Source organism: Doryrhamphus excisus, chromosome 1 (genome assembly GCF_030265055.1).
Source record: "Doryrhamphus excisus isolate RoL2022-K1 chromosome 1, RoL_Dexc_1.0, whole genome shotgun sequence".
In the NCBI taxonomy this organism is placed as follows: domain Eukaryota; kingdom Metazoa; phylum Chordata; class Actinopteri; order Syngnathiformes; family Syngnathidae; genus Doryrhamphus; species Doryrhamphus excisus.
In genome coordinates, this window is record NC_080466.1 from 25,239,095 (window position 1) to 25,262,351 (window position 23,257).

General features: G+C 42.7%; 2 protein-coding genes across 2 annotated transcripts; one reads left to right on the plus strand and one right to left on the minus strand.

Moving 5' to 3' along the window:
• Window positions 1-55: 55 nt before the first annotated feature.
• On the plus strand, window positions 56-12,392 carry hsf2 (heat shock transcription factor 2). Its single transcript, XM_058083194.1, has 12 exons — window positions 56-270; window positions 589-697; window positions 2,273-2,400; window positions 3,107-3,231; window positions 5,551-5,626; window positions 5,701-5,762; window positions 6,138-6,213; window positions 6,345-6,451; window positions 6,843-7,106; window positions 7,807-7,903; window positions 9,216-9,282; window positions 11,482-12,392. Exons 1-12 carry the CDS (start codon window positions 178-180, stop codon window positions 11,778-11,780), a joined length of 1,503 nt encoding a protein of 500 aa, XP_057939177.1. The 5' UTR covers window positions 56-177; the 3' UTR covers window positions 11,781-12,392.
• Window positions 12,393-14,313: 1,921 nt separating this feature from the next.
• Window positions 14,314-23,209, minus strand: serinc1 (serine incorporator 1). The gene is made up of 10 exons (XM_058088658.1): window positions 23,041-23,209; window positions 22,134-22,295; window positions 20,150-20,343; window positions 19,808-19,887; window positions 17,358-17,495; window positions 16,059-16,228; window positions 15,893-15,983; window positions 15,369-15,510; window positions 15,054-15,281; window positions 14,314-14,975 (listed from the first exon to the last, which is right to left on the minus strand). Exons 1-10 carry the CDS (start codon window positions 23,077-23,079, stop codon window positions 14,837-14,839), a joined length of 1,383 nt encoding a protein of 460 aa, XP_057944641.1. The 5' UTR covers window positions 23,080-23,209; the 3' UTR covers window positions 14,314-14,836.
• Window positions 23,210-23,257: the final 48 nt, after the last annotated feature.

A 23,257-nucleotide genomic window follows, 5' to 3' on the forward strand; every position in this document is an offset into this window, starting at 1 on the left:
GGGAGTCCACGTGAGCGAGGGGAGTTACGTAAAACGAGTGTTTGGCCAATCAGCGGCGACCACTGCAACCGGAAGTTGTATGAGTATCCACAACATCAGACACATTGCTGTGACTATTAGCATTCGAAGCCAGAGAAAACGTCGCGGATTGCTTGTCAATGTTTCTGTGCTTTTGAGATGAAACACAACTCGAACGTCCCAGGTTTCCTCACCAAGCTGTGGACGCTGGTGGAAGATGCGGACACCAACGAACTTATATGTTGGAGTCAGGTAATGCGAAACGTGGACATAACATTTGCATGCCAGATAAGCTAACACAAACCAGCCATCAGTGACGCTGATGAGCCTTGTGTCAACTTAGCCGTTGCTATTTGCATTCAGGCCTTTATTAATATGTTCACTCGCAAAATTCTTGTAAAATTGTTCAACGTTAAATCTCATTTGGTTTTAGCTGCTAGCCAAACTTGCACAATGAGTAGCCATTAAGGATATCCAGTCCCAAAACACCTTGTGACCTGAGTTCCTTGTGACATTTATCATAATAACTGATATCAGGAGAATCATGATGCATCTGCTTTGCTTTTTTAGGAGGGCAATAGTTTCCTGGTGCTGGATGAGCAGCGCTTTGCCAAGGAGATTCTCCCCAAGTTCTTCAAGCACAACAACATGGCCAGCTTCATCAGGCAGCTCAACATGTGTAAGCCTGCACTTGTACATGGTCTGAATGACATTTGACTAAATGGTGAACAGCACCATTCAGCCATCTTGTACTGAGCAGCCTGTTGGAGACATGTGTCAGGAATTAGTCAAAACCCATCCATGACATCACGAACACAACATCACAAATCACAAATAGTTTCATGAGGTGATGTCTGAAGTAACATCATATAGAATGACGCTTGTATAAACTATAAACTATAACAAAGTCTGGTGCAACTTTCTAAGTGAAGTTTTTCAGAAGTCTGGTTGGAAAATGGGGCATTTTTAATTTATAGAGTCCACTGTACACTGGAATTCTATTTCATATTTTGAGACAGTGTAAACACGTGCCTTTTACTTTGACTTGTATTTCTATGGACATGCAGTCCATCTGGAAAATATTCATTTTTTTACACATTTTCCAAAGGGGTGTAGATTGAAACGTGCTGAGAGTTATCTAACTAAATTAATCACATGATAAATTAAATTATAGCGGTGAAGGTGTTGGATGAGGAGGGGGTGTGAGTGCAAATGCGCGTGCCTGCGACGTTCCCCCGTCAGGTGCCCAGTCTTGGTGCTCAATTCGCATGGTGTCATTGTCGTAAGACTGCAGTTGCCATGGAGACATCTGTGGTGGGCCCACAAAGGAGAAACAAAACAACAGGTGTCCGTGAAGAAATAATGGAGGGTCAGAGCATCCCGCTGCAGTAATCTATTGGGAGAAGTTGTTGTCACAACACGACCTTGGTTAGCCGTGGGGGAGGGTAAACTCAAATCCAGATTAAGCATATTGTTTGGGTTAGTGTGGGCTAGTGAGTGACCACATTCCAATAGACCAGGCCACCCTGTTTGTTTATTCTGGTCTCTCAATTTAATCATTTGCCTTTGCAAAGCCGAAAACTTCTCCAAGATGTTTTACTTGTTCTGATTCATATCACAGTCCAAGTGCTAACTTTACCCACCGTATCAATCATGACTGCTTCCGTGTTCCGAATTTTGCGATACACCAGGGCAGTGCATAATCCAAACGGATAAGTAAGCGTCTTCAATGTCCTCCACGGAAAGGCAACTTGACAGACACATGACCTTCCACTTCCCCCGACTGTCCATCATGTACCCGTTGGTGACCGAGCTTCTCGTTGAGAAGATCTTGTCAAATGCATGGAGAGACCAGTCGATCAATTCCGTGATTCAGATTTAAAGAGCATTGCGGAGAGAGGCTTTTAAAAGCATGATACACAACTAAAACAAGACATAGAAGCAAAACAGGGAAGATACGGGACAAGAGAGGGGAAAGATGCGACTGCCTTTGTTGAGAGCCAGGAAGAACAAAAGAGTGGAGCCTCGTAAGGAGTAATGCCAGGTAACATAACAAAATGAAGGAGGGGGGAAAAACTGCTTCCCAAGCCGAATGTCACAGCCCCCATGTGGTAATGTTAATAATCAGCAAGCTGAACTCATCAACCCAAATGTATTAGACAGGGGCAGTAATACTTTCTCTAGGCAATGTACATTGCACAGCCGTCAATAATACCAGACCTGTCATTAATTGTACACATCATAATTCTTGCAGATGGATTCCGTAAAGTGATGCACCCTGAGCAAGGCATTGTCAAGCAGGAGAGAGACGGCCCTGTGGAGTTTCAGCATGCTTTTTTCCAACAAGGACAGGATGACCTTCTGGAAAACATCAAGCGGAAGGTGAAGTTCCACTGTCCATGATCGTCTTATTCAAATACTCAATGTTGGTCTCTTGGGCGGCACGGCGGTCTAGTTAGCTAGCAGCTAGGAGACCAGGGTTCAATTCCACCCTCGGCCATCTCTGTGTGGAGTTTGCACGTTCTCCCCGTGCATGCGTGGGTTTTCTCCGGGTACTCCGGTTTCCTCCCACATTCCAAAAACATGCTAGGTTAATTGGCCACTCCAAATTGTCCATAGGTATGAATGTGAGTGTGAATGGTTGTTTGTCTATATCTATGCCCTGTGATTGGCTGGGCACCAATCCAGGGTGTACCCCGCATCTCTCCCAAAGACAGCTGGGATAGGCTCCAGCAACCCCCGCGACCCTCGTGAGGAAAAGCGGTAGAAAATGAATGAATGAATGAATGTTGGTCTCGTCATTCCAATATGTGTGGCCCTAAATACATCTTATATTTTAGATTTTTAGATTATTTTATGTCTTATAATTTTTTGATAGCGCTGCAACGCCTTGGTGTTGTCTCAATGATCTTCACAGGTGTGCCTTGTCAGGGTTACTGAGTGGAATTTTTTGTCACATTATATTGTGTCTGTCCAAACTTTTGGCCTATACTGTACATGCTCCTGTAACTGTCTATAATCTACTGTATTGAGGCTTTAACCATTAAACAAATATGTTTGTTTTTACTCAACAAATTCTGTCTTCCAGGTCTCCAACACTCGGCCTGAGGAGAATACGATCCGACAAGGAGACCTGTCCAAGATCTTGGCGACTGTTCAGAGTGTTCACAGCAAGCAGGAGAACATCGATGTCAGGCTGGCAACACTGAAGAGGTCGGTGCAGCCTCCGGGAAGTCAAACACACGATATCTCCTCAGTTTACGGCTTTTTTGGGGGGTGCGGGGTCCACAAACACGATGCACGCACGCAGGTGACATAGCTGACTGTAGATGATCCAATCACAACAAGTGTGCATTTGGGGTGGAGCCGAACCCGAATGCGGTATTCTTAACGGCACGAATAATTACTTTTTAATCAATAATTAATTTGAACAAATATTTTTTAAATATTTGTATTTCGGAACAATTAAAACATGATATCAGAAAGCTGCGTTTCTTCATGAGACTGCAGTGCATGCCCGGATTAGCCAATGAGTGACTGGTGTTCAGCAGTCGGGGGCGGGGACAGAGCGACACAGACTGCTCTCCTCGACACTTCATAAATCAATGGTTCTTCTGAAACTTTTTCATAGCACTGTTTCAAATAGCAAGTAACATCTAAAATCATATAAAAATATATTTGGTTAGAGTCAGACTTTGTGAAATGGATTTATGATGCTAACCAAGATTCCACTGTATTTAATTGGCTTTACAAACTAATTTATAGACCTGTTCTATATGGATGCTATTTTTACATTATTGTAACCTGGCACTGTATAAAAAGTCAAGTAAAATGAACTTGAACTTCTTGGCAGAGCGGGGGTGCTGTCGGAGAAAACACTTGTTTTTTTTTTCTAACTGTATCACTACTATCCTTGCATTTCATTAACTAATTCAATCCCTGCCATTTTTCAAAAGCCATCCCCCTCAATTCTTCAAGGCATATAGAATATTGTGTTCTTGGGCTATAAAGCCATATTAATGTAGTTAGAATGTTGTATTCTCGTGTTAAACCATGCCAAAGTTTCAGATAACGAGGCTTGGAAGTGAGCCCTGAAAGAAGTTTGGGATGGCTCAGAACTTCCTGCATTTGGCAATATTACTATAGTTTTACATTAATTAGTTTAATATTCAGTTCAACATATACGTTTTAAGCTGTTTCTTATTATGATGCAGAATATGTGACCTAAATAGTAAATATGAGTGACAACAGTTCAATCGCATTATTGCTTAGATCAGGGGTGCTCATTAAGTCGATCGCGAGCTACCGGTCGATCGCGGAGGTGGTACTGGTCGATCGCTGGTCGATCGCGGCGTGACATTAAAAAAATATCATTCTCGCATCAATGCCGTCACTTGATTGATATACAGGGCAGCCATTCAGATGACAACTGAATGTTGCCCTTCGGGCGACCAATCAAATCAAACAACGTCTCTAAGTGCAGCAGAACTTACGATGTCAGCCTATCATCCATCCCCGTTACTTGATTGACATACAGGACAACCAGTCAGATGACAACTGAATTTTGACCTTTAGGTCACCGCTCATGCGTAAACAACGATGCAAAGTGCTAAGCTAGTCGGCGAATTGCGTCAGATTTCAAGCCCTCGCTAAAGTTTATGGTCACTAAAATGAGTGAAGGAGCTGGACCAAGTAAAAAGGCAAAAACATATCACTTCCATACGGAATGGGAGGTGGACTTTTTTTTCACAATGTCTTTTTCGAAGTGCGTTTGCCTCATATGCCATTCTACCATCGCAGTACCAAAGAAGGGAAATGTGGAGTAATGTGGAGGTAATTACAAAAAATGTTAATAGTTAATTATGTGTGTTTTGCAATATTGGCTCATTTGGTTATGTAAGGTACATCAACATACATTGTACGTACAAATAATCCTCAATACATTTGAAAATAAATAGATGTTCTGCATTTTTGTAGTGGGTAGATCATTTTGACTCGGTCATTTTAAAAGTAGCTCGCATGCTGAAAAAGTGTGAGCACCCCTGGCTTAGATTATACTATGGTCACTGATTTTCATTATTTGAGATGGAAACATCTCATCCTTTGTTTCAATGATGTCATTTACTTGTATTTTGCTGGTTACCACTTTGTCACAGTGACTAGTCAATAAAGGTAATGTTTTGTTTTATTTTGCTTTGCATTCTTAAAATGGTACAATTTCCTCAAAAACGAGCAATTCTGGAAATATTCAGAGGCCTTGAGCAACCTCTAAATATTGTAGAAAAAATTCAAAATTTTGCACAGTGAGTTTTTATTGATATCCTAACACATTTCGAGGTGAGAGTTGAACATTTAAAAAAAAAAAAAATTAGACCACCATATTGGTAGCAAATGAGGTATTTCAGTCTGGCTAACATTTTTGTTTTCATATCCATGCTTGTTGCTTTTCTCAATATTGTACCTGAGGAACTTGACAGTTCACATTTCTTAGAAATGTACAATAAATGCAAGCTAACTCACCGTATGCTTTAGGGAGAATGAAGCGTTGTGGACAGAGATCTCGGATCTGAGACAGAAGCACGCCCACCAGCAACAACTTATCAAGAAGGTCAGTTGGGAAGTATGCAGTAGCTCTACTACCTACGTTTGTAACACTCTGTAACCCTCCCTTTTGTTTTGTAGCTGATCCATTTCATCGTTACATTGGTACAGAACAACCACATCTTGAATTTAAAACGCAAAAGGTCAGTGTTGAAATGTGTAACTGGATGAGATACTGTATGTAAGTGTACATATATATCGTATTTTCATGGATTGGCTGTTGCTGCAACTTTAAAATGAAAAAGTGTTTATGTTACATAAACACTGGACACCTTTTCTGTTCATGTTTATTTTTTGTGTAGCTGAATAAGCATTGTGTTAGCATATCTTACATCTATTCAGCCTGTTCTCTATTCTTTTATTGTTAGAACTTGCCTTCCAAGAGGATGTAAGGTTTTGGTCAAGTAGTTTGTAAAATAAATTACCCGCAAAAAATGTGACTTATACTCCAGTGCGACTTATAGTCCAGAAAATCCGGTATGTATACTGTAAGAGCTGATCATCACTGTTTTTGGCAGGCCAATTCTCATGAACAGCAATGGAAAGAAGCCCAAATATATTCATGAGATCTACGATGAAGTGTGTGTGGAGCAGGTCAGTAACGAGTAACCAAACCCTCCTTGGAAGCCATCGGAAGCGTGAGGGAGATCTACTAAATATTGATGTCATTTTTCTGCTGGTGTGCCCAAGTGATGTTGAAGTTCTGCACTCTCTGACCTTTTCAGTCACCCGTCAGCAGTCTGAATAGCGTGAAAGACGATGTTATCATCTGTGACCTGACAGAGAACGAAACCGAGGTCACAGACTGGTCTCCCAGAACCAACGAGCCAGGGTGAGTCAATGGTGCTTTCATGAACGTGACTGTTTGAACATAATCATATCATATCAGTCTTCTCTGTGCCATTTGAGTGCCGTGGTTCACACTGCTGACTTTGTGGGGAGGGTGAAGGATCAGTGTATTCATAAAAATCACGACATTAGATTGATTGGTTTAGTCTTGGCTTGGTTTAGTTTTTGTACTACTTGGCTGGACATGGCTATTTCGGGCCCTAGCTATTTCCCCAAATTATGTTTTTTTCTGTTTTAATTCAAGAGAAGGAAAACAAAATGTTGTAAACGCTGTGACGTGTATCTGTTGGAACGCGGCACTGACGTACCACAATAGCAGTCCCGTCCTGATTCGATGACATCCCAGCGTGAAAGCATGTTTGACACTTTCTCAGGGATGTGGAAATAGTGGAAGTGGATGCGGGCCCCGGCCCCGCCACCGTGCTGGCTGTCGAGGCGGAGGCCAGCACAACGAGCACAGAAGAGGCCGAGCAGGTGGAAGAGCCGAGGAACAACATGTTGGACAGCAGCAGAGCAACCAGCAGCGCTCTTCAGCTCAATAAAACTTCAGGCCTGAGTCTGGAAGACCCCGTCAAGTTGATGGACTCCATACTGAAGGAGAATGGCGCCTTTTCACAGAACATCAACCTGCTGGGCAAGTAAGTTGACAGTGCTGTGCTGTTATTATTTACATATAGTCAATTCTGTCAACATCATGGAGCAGGAAGATGCTTTGGCAAGGCATGATGTTGTGTAACGGCATGTACCGTACAATACTGCATACTGTGGCCAACAGAATTTAAAACATTTTTAAGGAGCGTGACAAGCATATTTAGGGTCTTTTATGGACGCGGCATTATTGATGACTTTTTTAGCGTGCTGTTCGGCCTCCGTTTGCGTACGTATAATATATCACATGTCTTGTTGTTAATGCGCTGCATGAGTCCAACTGTCTTTTTAATGTAATCTATTTTTATTACAAAGGCCCTTGTTAGCATAACTTGCTGACAAAATGGCAAGCTACGTAGCCCGTCTGTGATGTCATCAGCAGTCGACTCTCAAAAATGTCAACAGAAAACCTGTTTTTATAGTTTTACATGCGTAAAATAATTCTAGATGGATATAAAAGATGACTAAAAAGACTCAATGAACACTTACCAGTAATTAAGTAATAGTAGTAATTAATACACTAACCAAGGTTCCACTGTTACTGTCAGTGTTTGGTTGCCGTGTGAGATCAGCATTGTACAGAAGATGGTGTGTGTGTGTGTGTGTGTTAGCATGTGGGCATGCATGTCTGTCAGCAGTTTATTTTGACTGTGGACACACCCCTTCATGTCATGCCTGGTGTATTGTCAGGATGGATCTGATGGACTATCTGGACAGCATTGACTGCAGTCTGGAGGATTTTCAGGCCATGCTTTATGGGAAACAATTTGGCGCGGATGCCTTGGAGGTAAAAATGACATGTACACTATGCTTACTGCATATAGTACACTCGGAAAGTAGTCACAGTACTTCACCGCTTACACACTTTCTATGTTACAGCCTTATTCCAAAATGCAAAAAAAGTGTTCTCCTCAAAGTTGTACACAACATCCCATAATGACAACATAAAAAAACATTTTTGGCATGTTTGCAAACATATTTTTAATTAAAAAAGAAGAAATGACGAGGCATCGCGGCATATGAGTGACGGAAAACGGACAAATTAAAAAGCTGAAAACTTACCACTTCCACACAAAATGGGAGGATAACTTATTTTGACTCCATTATGTCATGATGAGCAGTTATTACTGACACCTAGTTCGATTCCACCCTCGGCCGTCTCTGTGTGGAGTTTGCATGTTCTCCCCGTGCATGCGTGGGTTTTCTCCGGGTACTCCGGTTTCCTCCCACATTCCAAAAACATGCTAGGTTAATTGGCCACTCCAAATTGTCCATAGGTATGAATGTGAGTGTGAATGGTTGTTTGTCTATATGTGCCCTGTGATTGGCTGGCCACCAGTCCAGGGTGTACCCCGCCTCTCACCAGAAGACAGCTGGGATAGCCCAGACCTGAATCCCATTGAACAACTGTGAAGGAATTGCATTTTCTACCGCTTATCCTCACGAGGGTCACAGGCATGCTGGAGCCTATCCCAGCTGTCTTCGGGTGAGAGGTGGGGTCCATCGTTGTCCAAGTGACCCCTTGGATGTGTGTGTATATTCCTGCATTCATTTTTTTCATCTATCTTCCACTTCTGGGATGAAAACCTGCTCCACACCACACTTGACCTCAGACTGGGGAGTTGCTTCATCTTTCAACAGGACAATAATACTAAACAATATACTCCTAACAATAAATAATGCCACACAGCCAACATCTCAAAGGAGTTTCATCAAGACAAGTAGGCCTGTCACGATGATCAGTTAACCACGTTTTGCAAATCCAAGGAAACACAGCTGGAATAGGTGCGGATTCTAAAAGATCTAGAAAGCTTTTTGTGCTGGTTATTGTGTGTAGCTGCTCTATAGGAGTCTACATCTCAATACAAAGGGTTGAAGAATGAGCATAATACGTAGGTCCCCTTTTTGGAATGAGCATGCAGCATAAACCACTGTGATTGTGTACAGTATCTGGACATTGAAGGCATCATGATGCAGTGTGTCACCAATTAGCAGTCTGGAAAACATTTGAGTTTTTTCTGAATATTTAGGAATATGGACTATTGGAATATGTAGAATGTTATGCTCTCTTGTCATGTAACTCAAATGTCTGTTTTCAGGAGAACGTGCCGTCAAAAGAAGGCCAAGCACAGATGAACCGCTGCAAGCAGCTGGAAGACAACGCGGGTGAGTGCTCACGTTGGCCTTCAGTCCAATAGCATGACCGTCTGTGGTGCCGAGGTTCCCAAACAATTAGCACCTAACTCACAATTGCGAGTGCGCCTGAACGCCTCATGGCGCTAGGAGGGCGGAAATGGAATTTCAGACTGGAATGAAAGACATGAAGGATGTCACACTTTTGATGGAGTATGCAAATGACACATTTTCACCCAGAATGACTCTAAAATGACCAAGTTGGTATTGGCGGGTATTGGTTAGTTACCACAACCAACCAATACCCGTAAATTGCAGAGCCAATCATGAGCTGTGAAAAACCAATTGAAAATTGCACAAGGTCCTTACTCAATATGACTGTGATATGAATGTTGTCATCTTACAACTCATCACACAGCAACTTAACACTCAAAATGTATACCTCATAAATACACAAACATGTACTGATACGAGTTTAAACAGGATAAAAAAAACATAGTAAAGTTTTCACTAATGCATTTTGTTTGAGCAAAGCATTTCATTGGAGGACAATCAGCATAGTCAATGGATGGATGGCACTGTAATGCTGTCTCTGTCCACCAGAGGGAGGCTAACGTCTTTGCATTGTCCCAATGAATGCTTTGCTCAGACACAATGTACTATGGAAAAAACTGTTGTTGTTGTTTTTTCTTTTTTTTGGGGGGGGGGGGGTATGTTTCATTTCAATGTCGTATTTCTCAGACATATCTTTGAGTGTTAAGTTACTGTGTGAGGAGTTAAATTTTCAGAGGAAGATGACACCATGGGTCAGACTGTTATCAGTGGGTTGTGAGTGCGGTGAAAGCTTGTGATTGGCCTGCCAAAAAAAAAAAGAGTTATTGTTTCGTCACTGACTGACGTATTTCAACAATAGTAGTTTTGAAGTAAAAGATATGTCACCAGATCAGGATTTAGCCATAAATTTGCCGTAACGTTCACCTTGTTTGCTGCCCATAGCATAACCTCACTGTAGCATAACGTCACTGTAGCATAACGTCACTGTAGCATAACGTCACTGTAGCATAAACCCACTATTGGCATAACCTCACTGTAGCATAAACCCACTATTGGCATAACCTCACTATAGCATAACCTCACTATAGCATAACCTCACTGTAGCATAACCTCACTGTAGCATAACCTCACTGTAGCATAAACCCACTGTAGCATAACCTCACTGTAGCATAAACCCACTATTGGCATAACCTCACTGTAGCATAAACCCACTATTGGCATAACCTCACTGTAGCATAACCTCACTATAGCATAACGTCACTGTAGCATAACCTCACTATTAGCATAACCTCACTGTAGCATAACCTCACTGTAGCATAAACCCACTATTGGCATAACCTCACTGTAGCATAACCTCACTGTAGCATAACCTCACTATTAGCATAACCTCACTGTAGCATAACCTCACTGTAGCATAACCTCACTGTAGCATAAACCCACTATTGGCATAACCTCACTGTAGCATAAACCCACTATTGGCATAACCTCACTGTAGCATAACCTCACTATAGCATAACCTCACTATAGCATAACCTCACTGTAGCATAACGTCACTGTAGCATAACGTCACTGTAGCATAACCTCACTATTAGCATAACCTCACTATTAGCATAACCTCACTGTAGCATAACCTCACTGTAGCATAAACCCACTATTGGCATAACCTCACTGTAGCATAACCTCACTGTAGCATAATCTCACTATTAGCATAACCTCACTGTAGCATAACCTCACTGTAGCATAAACCCACTATTGGCATAACCTCACTGTAGCATAACCTCACTGTAGCATAACCTCACTGTAGCATAACCTCACTATTAGCATAACCTCACTATTAGCATAACCTCACTATTGGCATAACCTCACTGTAGCATAACCTCACTGTAACATAACCTCACTATAGCATAACCTCACTATTAGCATAACCTCACTATTAGCATAACCTCACTGTCACCCCACAACACATTTGATTCTATTGATGGCATGATAATGCACGGCCCCGCATTGCAGGACTGTACACAATTCCTGGAAGATGAAAACATTCAGTGTAGCATACTCACCCGACATGTCGCCCATTCAGCATATTTTGGGATGGATTAGTACACAAATGGAAAGTACCAGCTGCAGTCATAATTAATTGGGTGCCATATTTCAATCTTCTTTGCTGTGTTTGATTAGACAAGCAGTTAATCCAGTACACCTCCTGCCCCCTGCTGGCCTTCCTGGACGGCTGCGTTGGCCCCGCTGAGGTGGACCTGGGCGGCGGCAGCGGCACACAGCTGCCCCCCTCCACTTCCACCGCCTCCACGGGTCCGGAACCCCCCTCGGACCTGCTGGATGGCGGCGTGGAACGTAAGCGGCTCGGTCGCAGCTCCCTCATCCGCCTGGAACCTCTGACGGAGGCGGAGGCCAGCGAGGAGACCCTTTTCTACCTGTGTGAACTCAGCCCCGACTCACCACAGATGGACGCCATGTGAGCAGAAAACTTCTCACGCTTTCCCTCCGGCTGCGCTTTGTCCCCTTTCACACAATACCATGCATTTTAGCTTTGGAACATCGCAACACAGCCCTGCCTCGTTTACTCAATTCCAAGATGATGGCGTCCTGGCTGCAGAGTTCTGTGTGGAATGAATCTTACGGTTATAAAGGGAAACATTTCCTGCCATGTTTGCTTTATTTCATTCTTTTTATTACGTCCTGGTTTTGATATGGATGCTTTTTATGGCGGTGCTGTGTTTTACGTACAGATTGTAGTACGGTGAGAAAGGAAAGAAGACCTAAACAGACTGTAAATACTTCTGGACTGTAGTCTTCATTTATTCTTTTATGATTTGTCATTAGCAACATTCCTTAAGGTCCTGATCACATGTTTGCTTGCTAACATTGGCATCTGGAATAAAGCTGACTGTACACGAAGCCTAACAAAAATATCTAAATAGAAATCATAAATAACACTTTCTTCAAAAAGATTTCATTTTGTTACTCCATTTCTTTTGTAGTGTTGATTCTGTTGTGTTGTAAAGTTTACATGACATGGATATGCAAAATGTACATTTCAATAAATAGTGACTACTGCTTTCATTTGGAAAGGTGCTTGACTCATTTGTACATGTAAAAAAAAAAAAACCTAAATATTGTATAATCTATAATATAAGGGTGTTTCTCACCATCAAAATGCTGCCACTTGCACTTCAGTCATTTAGCTCATTTCTTATGACAAAAATGGATTCAGTTAAAATGTAGCAGAATTCATAGCAGTATGGTCATACTGGCGTAGCAGCGCATCATGCGCTTTAAGATCGAATGAACTCCATACTGCTGAGTTTGGGGGCACTTTTGCTGAACATTTTAGGACTTCATAAACATTGAAACTATGTAAAACTCATCAGTAAGAAGGAGTTTGCTTCTAGCCTTTTTGGGTCTTTATAAACCGGCAGTAGATCATAGGGTGGTTTCAGCAAAAACACCAAATTTTCACCAAACAAAAATGAAAATTGTTTTTTTGCAGAGAAGCTCATTCAAGCTGAACGGTGATTGACCTGTCCAGTGATGTCAGTCACCCGTTACTTACTTTTCAGCAACAAGTAATCTAACGCGTTACTATTTCAAAACAAGTCATCTGATTTAAGTTACTGAGCCTCAGTCACTCTGCCTTACTATTGTAGCGGCGGCTGAATAAATAAATGTAGTCAGGATGGCTGTAGTCAGTTGGCTGTTTTCAAAACCAACATAAGACACTTCCTGTCCTGCGGCAGACCAGGCTACTAGTGTTGTGACGTTCACGAACAAACCGGTTCTTTTGAACGGCTCATTAATATGAACCTGGGGAACCGAGTCGCAGCTGGGAACCGTCCCCCCCAGTTACACGTGGAGGGCAGCCCAGCGGCACGGTGCTTATTAGATTTGCAAATAGCATCACGCCACGTGCTGCACGGTGCCTTCACGTGAGTGCGCCAGTAAAAAAACTAAAAAAAATCCAACAACACAGAAACACGTGAATGCCTTGGAGAGCAGCAGCAGCAGCAACGGTGAACACATTTACAATGAATCAAGATCAGACTTTAAAAGATTATAAACAGTATTTCAGAATAATTCTAACTCCTATTGGTGGGATATCTAAATTCATTCCTCCCAGTCATTATTTCCTAGATAAAATGAGTTAAGGTCAGGCTGGCTTCTTAAAACTTAATATAAAAATGAGCCAAATGAGCCAGTTTTTTAACCTTTGAAATGAACGGCTCACCAAGATCCGGCTCCCCTCAAGGAGCCAAAAGTCCCATCTCTACTAGCTACCCGTGTGAACACACAGCAGTGCTTCCTTAGTACTCTTGTTCTACTCCCTTTTCTTCCAAACGGCCGCTCCAACCCGCAAGCTGAACCCGACTGCCCTCCAGCGTTCACACACGAAACAGCAGCTTGGAACGACAACACACAACACCCATCGCGACATTATTGTTCAGCAAATAGAAAGCCGACTTTAAAGGTCAATTTTCAAAACATTGTTGCTTTTGCACCAATAATAGTTTAAGACCGGTTGTCGTTCTGTGGTGAAAGGACGTTGCAGGCAGCCGCTGTTAAGTAGCTGAAAAGGGAACTAATAATGGAACTGGTAGTTCTGTCCATATTATTTTTTTAACAAAAACGGGAAAAGGATTTTGATGTTACTTTTGTCTCTGGCAGTTAATGTAGGTAGGTAGGTAGGTAGGTAGGTAAGTAGGTGGGTAGGTAGGTAGATACATGAGGAAATGTGCATGTTCCAGCATAAAATGCTTTGTAGAAGTAGAATATCTTTACAAAAAAAGGCACAATATGATTAAAAGACACAATAAACCGACTTTGTATTGTACTGCATTGAATGACTAGTGAATAACTTCATGTGTACTTTTACAAAAATGACTTCTATATCACTGACAAGCATGTAAAATAGGATTGTGTCCAGTGGAGTAAAAATAAATATGAAATATGAATATTTACATGTGTTGCTGTCCCAAAACACAAAAAGAAGCCCAATTCAAATCTTTTCATCTTTATTACTTTTGGCTGCCATCAAGTTAGAATACTTTGTCAAAAGTCAGCATCAAGTGTGGAAACGGAAACAAGAAATAACTTAACACAAAACACTTCCATTGTACATCAAAAAGCACAACCAGGTGTGTGTGTGTGTGTGTGTGTGTGTGTGTGTGTGTTTTACATTTCACACACACACACACACACACACACACACACTTGTGCTGTAGAGTTGTATTAAATGTATGAATTCATGTCTGCTAAAAATCATGCAACACTTTTTACTAGTGAGAACAAAGTGAATACAGTATTACATGCTACTACTGTAGTACTACAAACACTGCTACTACCATAAAGTACATACTGTTAGTACAATGGGAGGAAGCACTGCAACAGTGCTGAGGAGGGACAGGAAGAAGCAATACCAGTTAGAGACGTCACCTACGGCAAAGAAACCAGGTCAAGCTTAGGATGGGAGCGTGTGTGTGTGTGTGTGTGCGTGTGTGTGTGTGTGTGTGTACATTTCTCAGTCAAAGTCCCTGTTGACTAAGACAAGAGGCGCCACCAGCGTCCACACGTAGAGCGCCATGCAGATCCAACTGGACGACACCTTCACCCACACGGACGGCCACTTGCTGGTCATCACCATGTAGTTGGAATCAGGACTGTCACACAGCACAACCAAAAGGTTCTACTTCTATTGACGCGTGCTAACGTTGGTAGCGCGTAGTGCGTGGGCGTACCTGTACCAGTTGGTGAGCGTCATCATGATGTAGAGAGAAGCCAGGAAGAGCATGAAGTGGAAGAAGGAGTAGGAGTAGGTGACGCCATCCTTCTCGTTGTCCACGGCACGGTTCAGGCCGCCGTCCTCCTCCGAGCTGTCCGCCCCCTGGGGCCCGTCTTCGATCAGGGCCGATTCGTCGTTGGTCAGCGTCAGCTTGTTCATCTGGGCGTTGGACGAGTTGCGGATGCTGAGGGAGGAGAGAGAGAGAGAGAGCATGTGAGTGTGGGAAGGCGGCGCCGTATCGTATCGCCGGTCTCGCCGTCTTCCTCCTCACCTGGAGTACAGGACACACATGAGGAAGAGGATCAATCCCACGATGCCTTGGGCATCCCACCACTCAACCACTTGGTCCTGGCTCTCGGTGGTGGTGGCGTTCAGCCCGATGATACTCAGGAGGCTGGGGTTGCACTTCCTGTCTACAGCGTGTTTCAAGTCAACAAATAACTCTTAGTGTTGATCTCGCCGCCATGTTGTGTCTTTGGCAACAATGACGCATTAAATGAAACTTTATGCATCATTTCTATGCATTTATAATAGTTTTATGCATGACTGCTGATGACAACAGCGCTGACTTCCACTTCCTGTTTCCATGTACTAGCACGCCAACGGGATGCGACCAAGGACATTTTGTGCTAAGATGGTGGCCCGTGTTGTAGTTAGCATATCTACATGAGGTGCTGCCCTACTGGTTTGCGTTTCCTGCTCAGGCGTCCTGACTTCCTACTGATGACGTCTTGCTCTACTCCACACGCCAACACTCCCACGGGGTCCCGCCCTTGTTGTGTTCCCAGGTCTTACCAGGCTCGTTGGTCATGGCGGACCAGGTAAGGTACATGGTGTACAAGGTCACCACGGAGGACTGCAGCAGGCCAGACCTGGGCTGGGACTCCTGAGGACACAGAAGACCCCAGTAGGAGAAGGTTATGGAGTGTCTGCTGATGCTGACATGTGAGGGAGGACCAACCTGGATTTGAGGCAGGATGGAGGTAACGGAGGCCCCCACGCAGAGCAGCATGTTGATGCTGATGAAGACCTTGTTCTCGGTGCATCCATCAGAGTGGGTGTAGTAGACGTAGAAGAGGACCAGGGCCACCAGAGACAGCACGTAGTTGAGGGCCGTGACGGACAAGAGTGCTGCCGACATAGCCAAGAGTCTTTACTGCATCTTCTACGTATCTTCGAGCTTCCACTCGTTTGTTTGGTAATGGTAATGGTAATGGTAATGGTTTTATTTCATTTGAACATGCATCAGATTACAATTGAATGCATCCCATAATCAGTTCCCAGTTCCACATGTCCAAAAGGAGTAGGAAGACGCAAAGTTTATTAAATCCTACCCCTCCATCTGGTACTTTTACAATCACTAACTGTTACATTTGTTCACTTCCTGCTTTCCATAATACAGTTTAAGGTTTTTTTTTTAATAATGTACCTGGTACCGAAGTAGGAGGTGATATGAGCATCCAATGACATAATGGGTACCATAGTAAGTGTCATTGTTTGATTTCCTTACTCAATCCATTCCATAGTTTGATTCCACATACTGAAATGCTATGGCTAGCATAACGTAGTCCTAGCATAGAAGTGTTTCAAATGTACTTCTTCCCTGAGATCATATTTCTCCTCTCTTGTAGAGAAGTATTGGATGACATTTTAGCTAATTGCTTATTTTTAGCCTTATGCATTATTTTAGCTGTTTGAAGATGAACTATATCAGCAAGTTGAAGTATTTGTGATTTTAGAAATAAGGAGTTAGTATGTTCTCTGTAGGCGGCATTATGAATTATCCTTACTGACCTTTTTTGCAGTACATTTAGCGAGTGAAGATTGCTTTTATAGTTATTAGCCCATATTTCCACACAATAAGTAAGATATGGTAGAACCAGAGAGCAATAAAGAGTGTGGAGTGATTTCTGATTGAGAACAAATATTGAAATATTTCTGGCCACCTTATGTTGTATATTTGTAATATGAGGTTTCCAGCTCATATTTTCATCTATTGTGATACCCAGAAATGTATTTTCCTTCACCCTTTCAATGTCTACACCGTCTATTTGTATTTGCTGGTACGTGTCCTTTCTGCTGTTAGCAAACAGCATGATTTTAGTTTTACTTAGGTTCAAGGACGATCTATTATCATCAAACCATCTTTTTAGTGTGACCATTTCTTCTCTGACCTTTCTAATGATTTCGTCTGTACTCCCTCCAGAACAAAAAGCAGTGGTATCATCCGTAAATAATAATAAATGGTGAAGGTCCATACCTGCATACCAGCAGCGAGAGTTACCCTCCTCCATCTTCTCCACCCAAGACTCGTTCCAGGAGTGGGCGAAGTCAATGAGTAAAACCAGCTGGATAAGAATGAAGCAGAATGCCCCCGCCATCCCGATGTAGAACCACACTGCAGGAGACGACAGGAGATCTTCATGAGCTTTAGAAGATTCGACACAAACCCATCTGAGCTGGACTGACGTGAATGCCTTGATGACCTGGGAAACAGCCGCCATTATGGGGGCGGGGCTTAGTAGCAAGGCTCTACGACTACGTCCGTAGTATGCATGTCGCGTCTTGGTGACTTAGTTTAGTAGGTAGAGGGGGACATTTAGTTCCCTCTGGTTTCGATGCCGCTCCATACTCTGGTTCTACGGAGCTCGTCCTATGAATGTTATTTATGACCTCCCTACCTCCTTGTCAACCATTGGCCAATGATTGCTCTGCTGGGACCAAATGCATTATGAGATGAAGTTAATATAGTTTCTTGTATATTTCTTAGCTATACCTTTGGACTGGTTAGCTTGCTGTGTGATGATTTTAGCCTTCTACATGGAGTCAGACTGTTATATTGAGTCATGGCTTCCTGTTCAGAAAGCTGGTCCTCAAATATGTATTTTTCTGATATATACATTGTACATAGATTTATGGGTGTGGCTTAAACACCAGTGTGTCTTACACTCCAGAAATGATTGGATGTCTTCATGGTTATGCTTACCACAGGGGCGGCACACTCAACAAGACGTCTCACCACACACGCTAGCCTATCACCCCGTTCCCTTGCTCATCCAATCAGCTGTCTCTCCCACACTGCCCATGCTTTGTAAACGTGAGCTTCTTCTCTGGAGTGCAACATCTTGTAGGTCCCTTGCCAAAACAGAATGATTTAAGCTAGGGGTGATGTCTGCTATACCGCAGCGTCATGTGGGACAACAAGTGAATAATGTCATGACTGCCTCACGGAAGTGCTGCTGAAAGTGCATACCCATAAACAGGTTTTGCGTGCCATCTAAATGACATGGCTTGCATTGAATGTTTTGTTTATGCATGTTAGCATAATCTTATCTCTGCACCATCAAGTGGTTGGCGGGGAGGGGGTGTGTGTCAGGTCTGCCCGGTTGGCCACAAGCATAGGAAACCTGTTCACAAACTTCTAAAATATGCTCCATATTATAATTACATCCCACTAAAATGACTGTAAATAAAAATGTCCACTGCTACTACCCAATGTAGTAGAAAATGAGACTCGAGCATGTTGCTCTAAATGTGTTTCAGTGCAAAGAGAGGCAGACAGGAAGTGACATCAGGGGTTCAGAGTTGAGTTTTAGCTTGACGTGTGTTACGACTCCAACAGTAGCCTCTGTTAGGTATTATTACAGGCTGATGTCTCAGTAGCCACGTATACATGGACCCAAATATTCCAATTCCATTCGGGTTATTTGCTCAAACGGAAAGAATGTAACCTTTGTATACACCTCATTCCGAAAGAAAAGTGCCAATCCGAAAGAATATATAATGGGATTCCCAGGGGTGGAATATTCCTTTCCCCAATCCGATTGAGGTATCTTGTACCCACTCAATCGGAAAGTTGTCAGACTGCGTTCTTCTTCGTGGTGTTTTTCTTCTTCTGTTGTTTATTGGCGGTTGGCAAGCAGCTTTCGTGTGCATTAGCGCCATCTGTGGAACAGAATCTAAACCCTTCTATACGCCATTCACAAGTCCACTTTTATTAAAAAAGAAAATACATATCTATATAAAACATGTGCCCAACTTAATTATAAAATATTAGCAAGATTGAACTTTATCTTTTCCTGTTCCCGGGTGCGTTCTTTCAGCGAATGCTGAGATATGACGTAACACGCAGCTCCAGATGTTCTTCCATTTAAAAAAATGGAGGCGAGCAATCAGCACTGGACTGCTAAGGAAAGTTTGTTTTTGATTCAAACTAAATTTCAAGACTGGACGAAGGAAAAACTGGCAATACGGAGTTATTCCAACAAGTGAAAGAAAAACTTGAGGAAGTCGGTATCACGTGATGTTGGTGTTTACGCTTTACTGGGCATGCCCCATTAACTATTCTGGTTGATTACAGCAGCGCATGTAGACACGCGATTGGAATATTCCTTTCCATGTATACCATTGCTTTCGGAAAGGTCATTCGAAAAGATTCCATTCAGAAAGAAAAAAAAACTCCTCATGTAAAAGTGGCTAGTGATAAAGTCTGGTGCTTGTGTGTCTCACCCAATTTTACACCTATCTATCCATATCCGTTTTCTATGCTGGAGCCTATCCCAGCTGTCTTTGGGTGAGAGGCGGGCTCCACCCTGGACTGGTGACCCAACATTACAGTAACGTTACATTTCTATGCTGAATGCTGCTGTATGATTTCCGATGTCCAGATACACAACGTACAGGCAGCTAACAGAGAAGACTGACAGTTACCAGTTGTGAAGGGACCTTCTGCGATGAAAAAAGACCCAACGATGATGGCAACAGCCGCTGCAAACTTCAGGAGCCAAAATCTGAAAAAGGACAAGGATGTTCCTTGATTTACAAAATTTCCCGGGAAATTCCAAATACCGTATGTATACAAGCACAGATCATTACAGTTTTTTTTGTTCCGCGACCCAACCCACGGGTTCAGAATCACTGGTCTCGGGTCTACTCAATCCCTAAATGAATCCAAACAACAGGCTCCACATAAATCGACTATGAAAAAATAAGAACTTGCAGCCCAAGAAGAGTCGATGGAGAGTAGATGGTAGTTTGAGCGTCTGTTCTCACCCGTTGTGCAGAGAAGCTCGGGGGTCCTTGCTGCTCTTGACTTTGATCATCAGCAGAGAAAAGAGAAGGAAAAACATGGCCATTCCAAAGCAAACGCGGTACACAGCCTTGTAGCCCACCAGCACATCACAGTTGACATGACCTTCCACACCAGGAATGGATGAACCCATCCCTCCCTCGCAGAATCCTGGGATCTAAAGGACGACATCAACAAGCATGACAACAACCATAGGAAACTGACTTATCCTGGTATAAATGATAAACGTAAACAAGCGAGTTGCATGGACTTCGTTGGTGGACTTTGATAGATAGGAACGTTGGTTCAACAGGTTTAAATGGCGATTCAACGCCGGCAAAAGCTGGCGGAACCTTGGAGTCTGAATGGAAGCTAGCTTAGTTTAGCATGCTAGCGTGGTTGCAGGCGCCTCTTTCAGCGGGGGCTGATGTTGTAGGCTTGTCTGCCATGTGTTTCCGTGCACTGCTGCTCCTGCAGAGGTGGAGTCACCGGTGCACAATCTCTCCCCTGACATACTTTAGCATGGCGTGGATGGGCCACGTGCTGGGGGCATACTTCCCCACACTTATTCCTGCTCACGCCGGGCTCACACTGACTACGGTGCAGTTCCGGTCCTCATCCAGCCCAGATTGCCGCTAAGTGTCACTCACATTGACTCTCGAAGTGGCATGCTCCGCTCCGGCTGCGGAAACCCACAGCTTAACCAGAGAGTGATCCGGTGTATGGAAAAAAGCTACGAACCCAAACTGATTCTTTCCGTTGTGCCGTATGGCTGTCGGAGGCGGAGCTGCACCGCGTGGAGCTAATGTGAGCCTACAACGGGGGTTTCAGTCTTGCGGAATGCTTCCAGAAGCTGTGACCAATTCAGAGTGAGGTTCAGTGTCACAGTTGTAGCATTTCACTCTCACAATCAGTTTGGTAATGATAATGGTTTTATTTCATTTGAACATGCATCAGATTCCAATTGAGTGCATCCCATAATCAGTTCCCAGTTCCACATGTCCAAAAGGAGTAGGAAGACGCAAAGCTTATTAAATCCTACCCCTCCATCTGGTACTTTTACAATCACTAACTGTTACATTTGTTCACTTCCTGCTTTCCATAATACGGTTTAAGGTTTTTTTTTTGTTTGTTTTTTTTAAATAATGTACCTGGTACCTCGTAGGAGGTGATATGAGCATCCAATGCCATAATGGGTACCATAGTGCGTGTCAATATAGTGATATATATAGCACATCATGACTGGTTCAAGACTCTTCATCCTTGTATTTAGCAAACATCAACTGCTTGTATTGTTTCTTGAATTGGCTCATCGTTGTGCATTGTTTGATTTCCTTACTCAATCCATTCCATAGTTTGATTCCACATACTGAAATGCTATGGCTAGCATAACGTAGTCCTAGCATAGAAGTGTTTCAAATGTACTTCTTCCCTGAGATCATATTTCTCCTCTCTTGTAGAGAAGTATTGGATGACATTTTTAGCTAATTGCTTATTTTTAGCCTTATGCATTATTTTAGCTGTTTGAAGATGAACTATATCAGCAAGTTGAAGTATTTGTGATTTTAGAAATAAGGAGTTAGTATGTTCTCTGTAGGCGGCATTATGAATTATCCTCACTGACCTTTTTTGCAGTACATTTAGCGAGTGAAGATTGCTTTCATAGTTATTAGCCCATATTTCCACACAATAAGTAAGATATGGTAGAACCAGAGAGCAATAAAGAGTGTGGAGTGATTTCTGATTGAGAACAAATTTTGCTTTGTTCAAAATTGAAATATTTCTGGCCACCTTATGTTGTATATTTGTAATATGAGGTTTCCAGCTCATATTTTCATCTATTGTGATCCCCAGAAATGTATTTTCCTTCACCCTTTCAATGTCTACACCGTCTATTTCTGTGCGATTCCACCTTTACCAGTAGGTTCTGTTATCGTGGAATTTCTGTTTCATATTCACTTGTGTTACCTTCTTCAGGTGTCCCACCATGCCTGGCATGAGCATGATGCAGGCCACGCCCACTCCCAGCATCAGGAAGAAGGCGTAGACCAGGCGAGTCACGGTGGAGTTGTTGCCACTCGGACAGCAGCTACACAGCAGGCAGGGGGCGCTGCCGCACAGACAAGGAATCTGCAAACCACAAAACCCACTTAGTTAATAGCAGCACATTTGAATGATCGAGAAGCCATAATACTTGATTTGAGTTTATTTATGCTCATATTGCCATACTTTTTAAACAATGAAGACGACACAATGCAGCATTTATCAGCACACTTGAAAATGATAAAGAAATACGGCATTTATGTTCATATTAGCACATTTTTTAATGGTACAACAACCAACATAAAGTTAGTAATGTTAAAATGCGCACATTTGAAGTGGTGGTTATTAACGTTCATTAATGTAATCGCATTACAAATGATAAACAAGCGAGTGGGTATGACGTGACTGTCTATCAAATGATGCAGCAATCTTATTTACATGTCATAAAAGTCTGGTTTGTCGACATCATCGTTAATGTTTACCAAATGGTCACAGTTAGGAAGCTAATAATGTCATTTTACAGAATAAGACTGAATAACAGCACTGTATTGTTGTTGTTACGTTTACTGTAAACCAAAACAATGTAGTGTGTGAAAGGGAGTCACTGCATCTAGAAATAAAAAACATGAATGTTACAAATAGAATGAAGTGGTATTATTATATTAGATAAATATGATAATAATTGACGGCATTGGTAGCGCTGTGATCTGCGTCACAGTTAAACACACGGCCTACGTCGTTATGGTTATTATTGCTCGGTCATGGCAGCAAATAACACATTAACGATAACATTACCGATCATATTAGACTTAACTCAGCTTAAGTTACTTACCCAGCTCGCCATGGAGCACAAGCCCAGCACGGCTCCCATGATGGGCGATAATTTGTTAGCTTTGTACGCCTTGCCGATTCCTGAGATGTTTTGATCAGATCTAAACACAAGATGGAGAATTGGACTGGCCTGCTCTTCTTCTTCTTCTACGGTTCACTGCGGTGTCACTGAACACACCTACCGTGGTAACACTGCCCCCAGCGGGACACAATTGCAC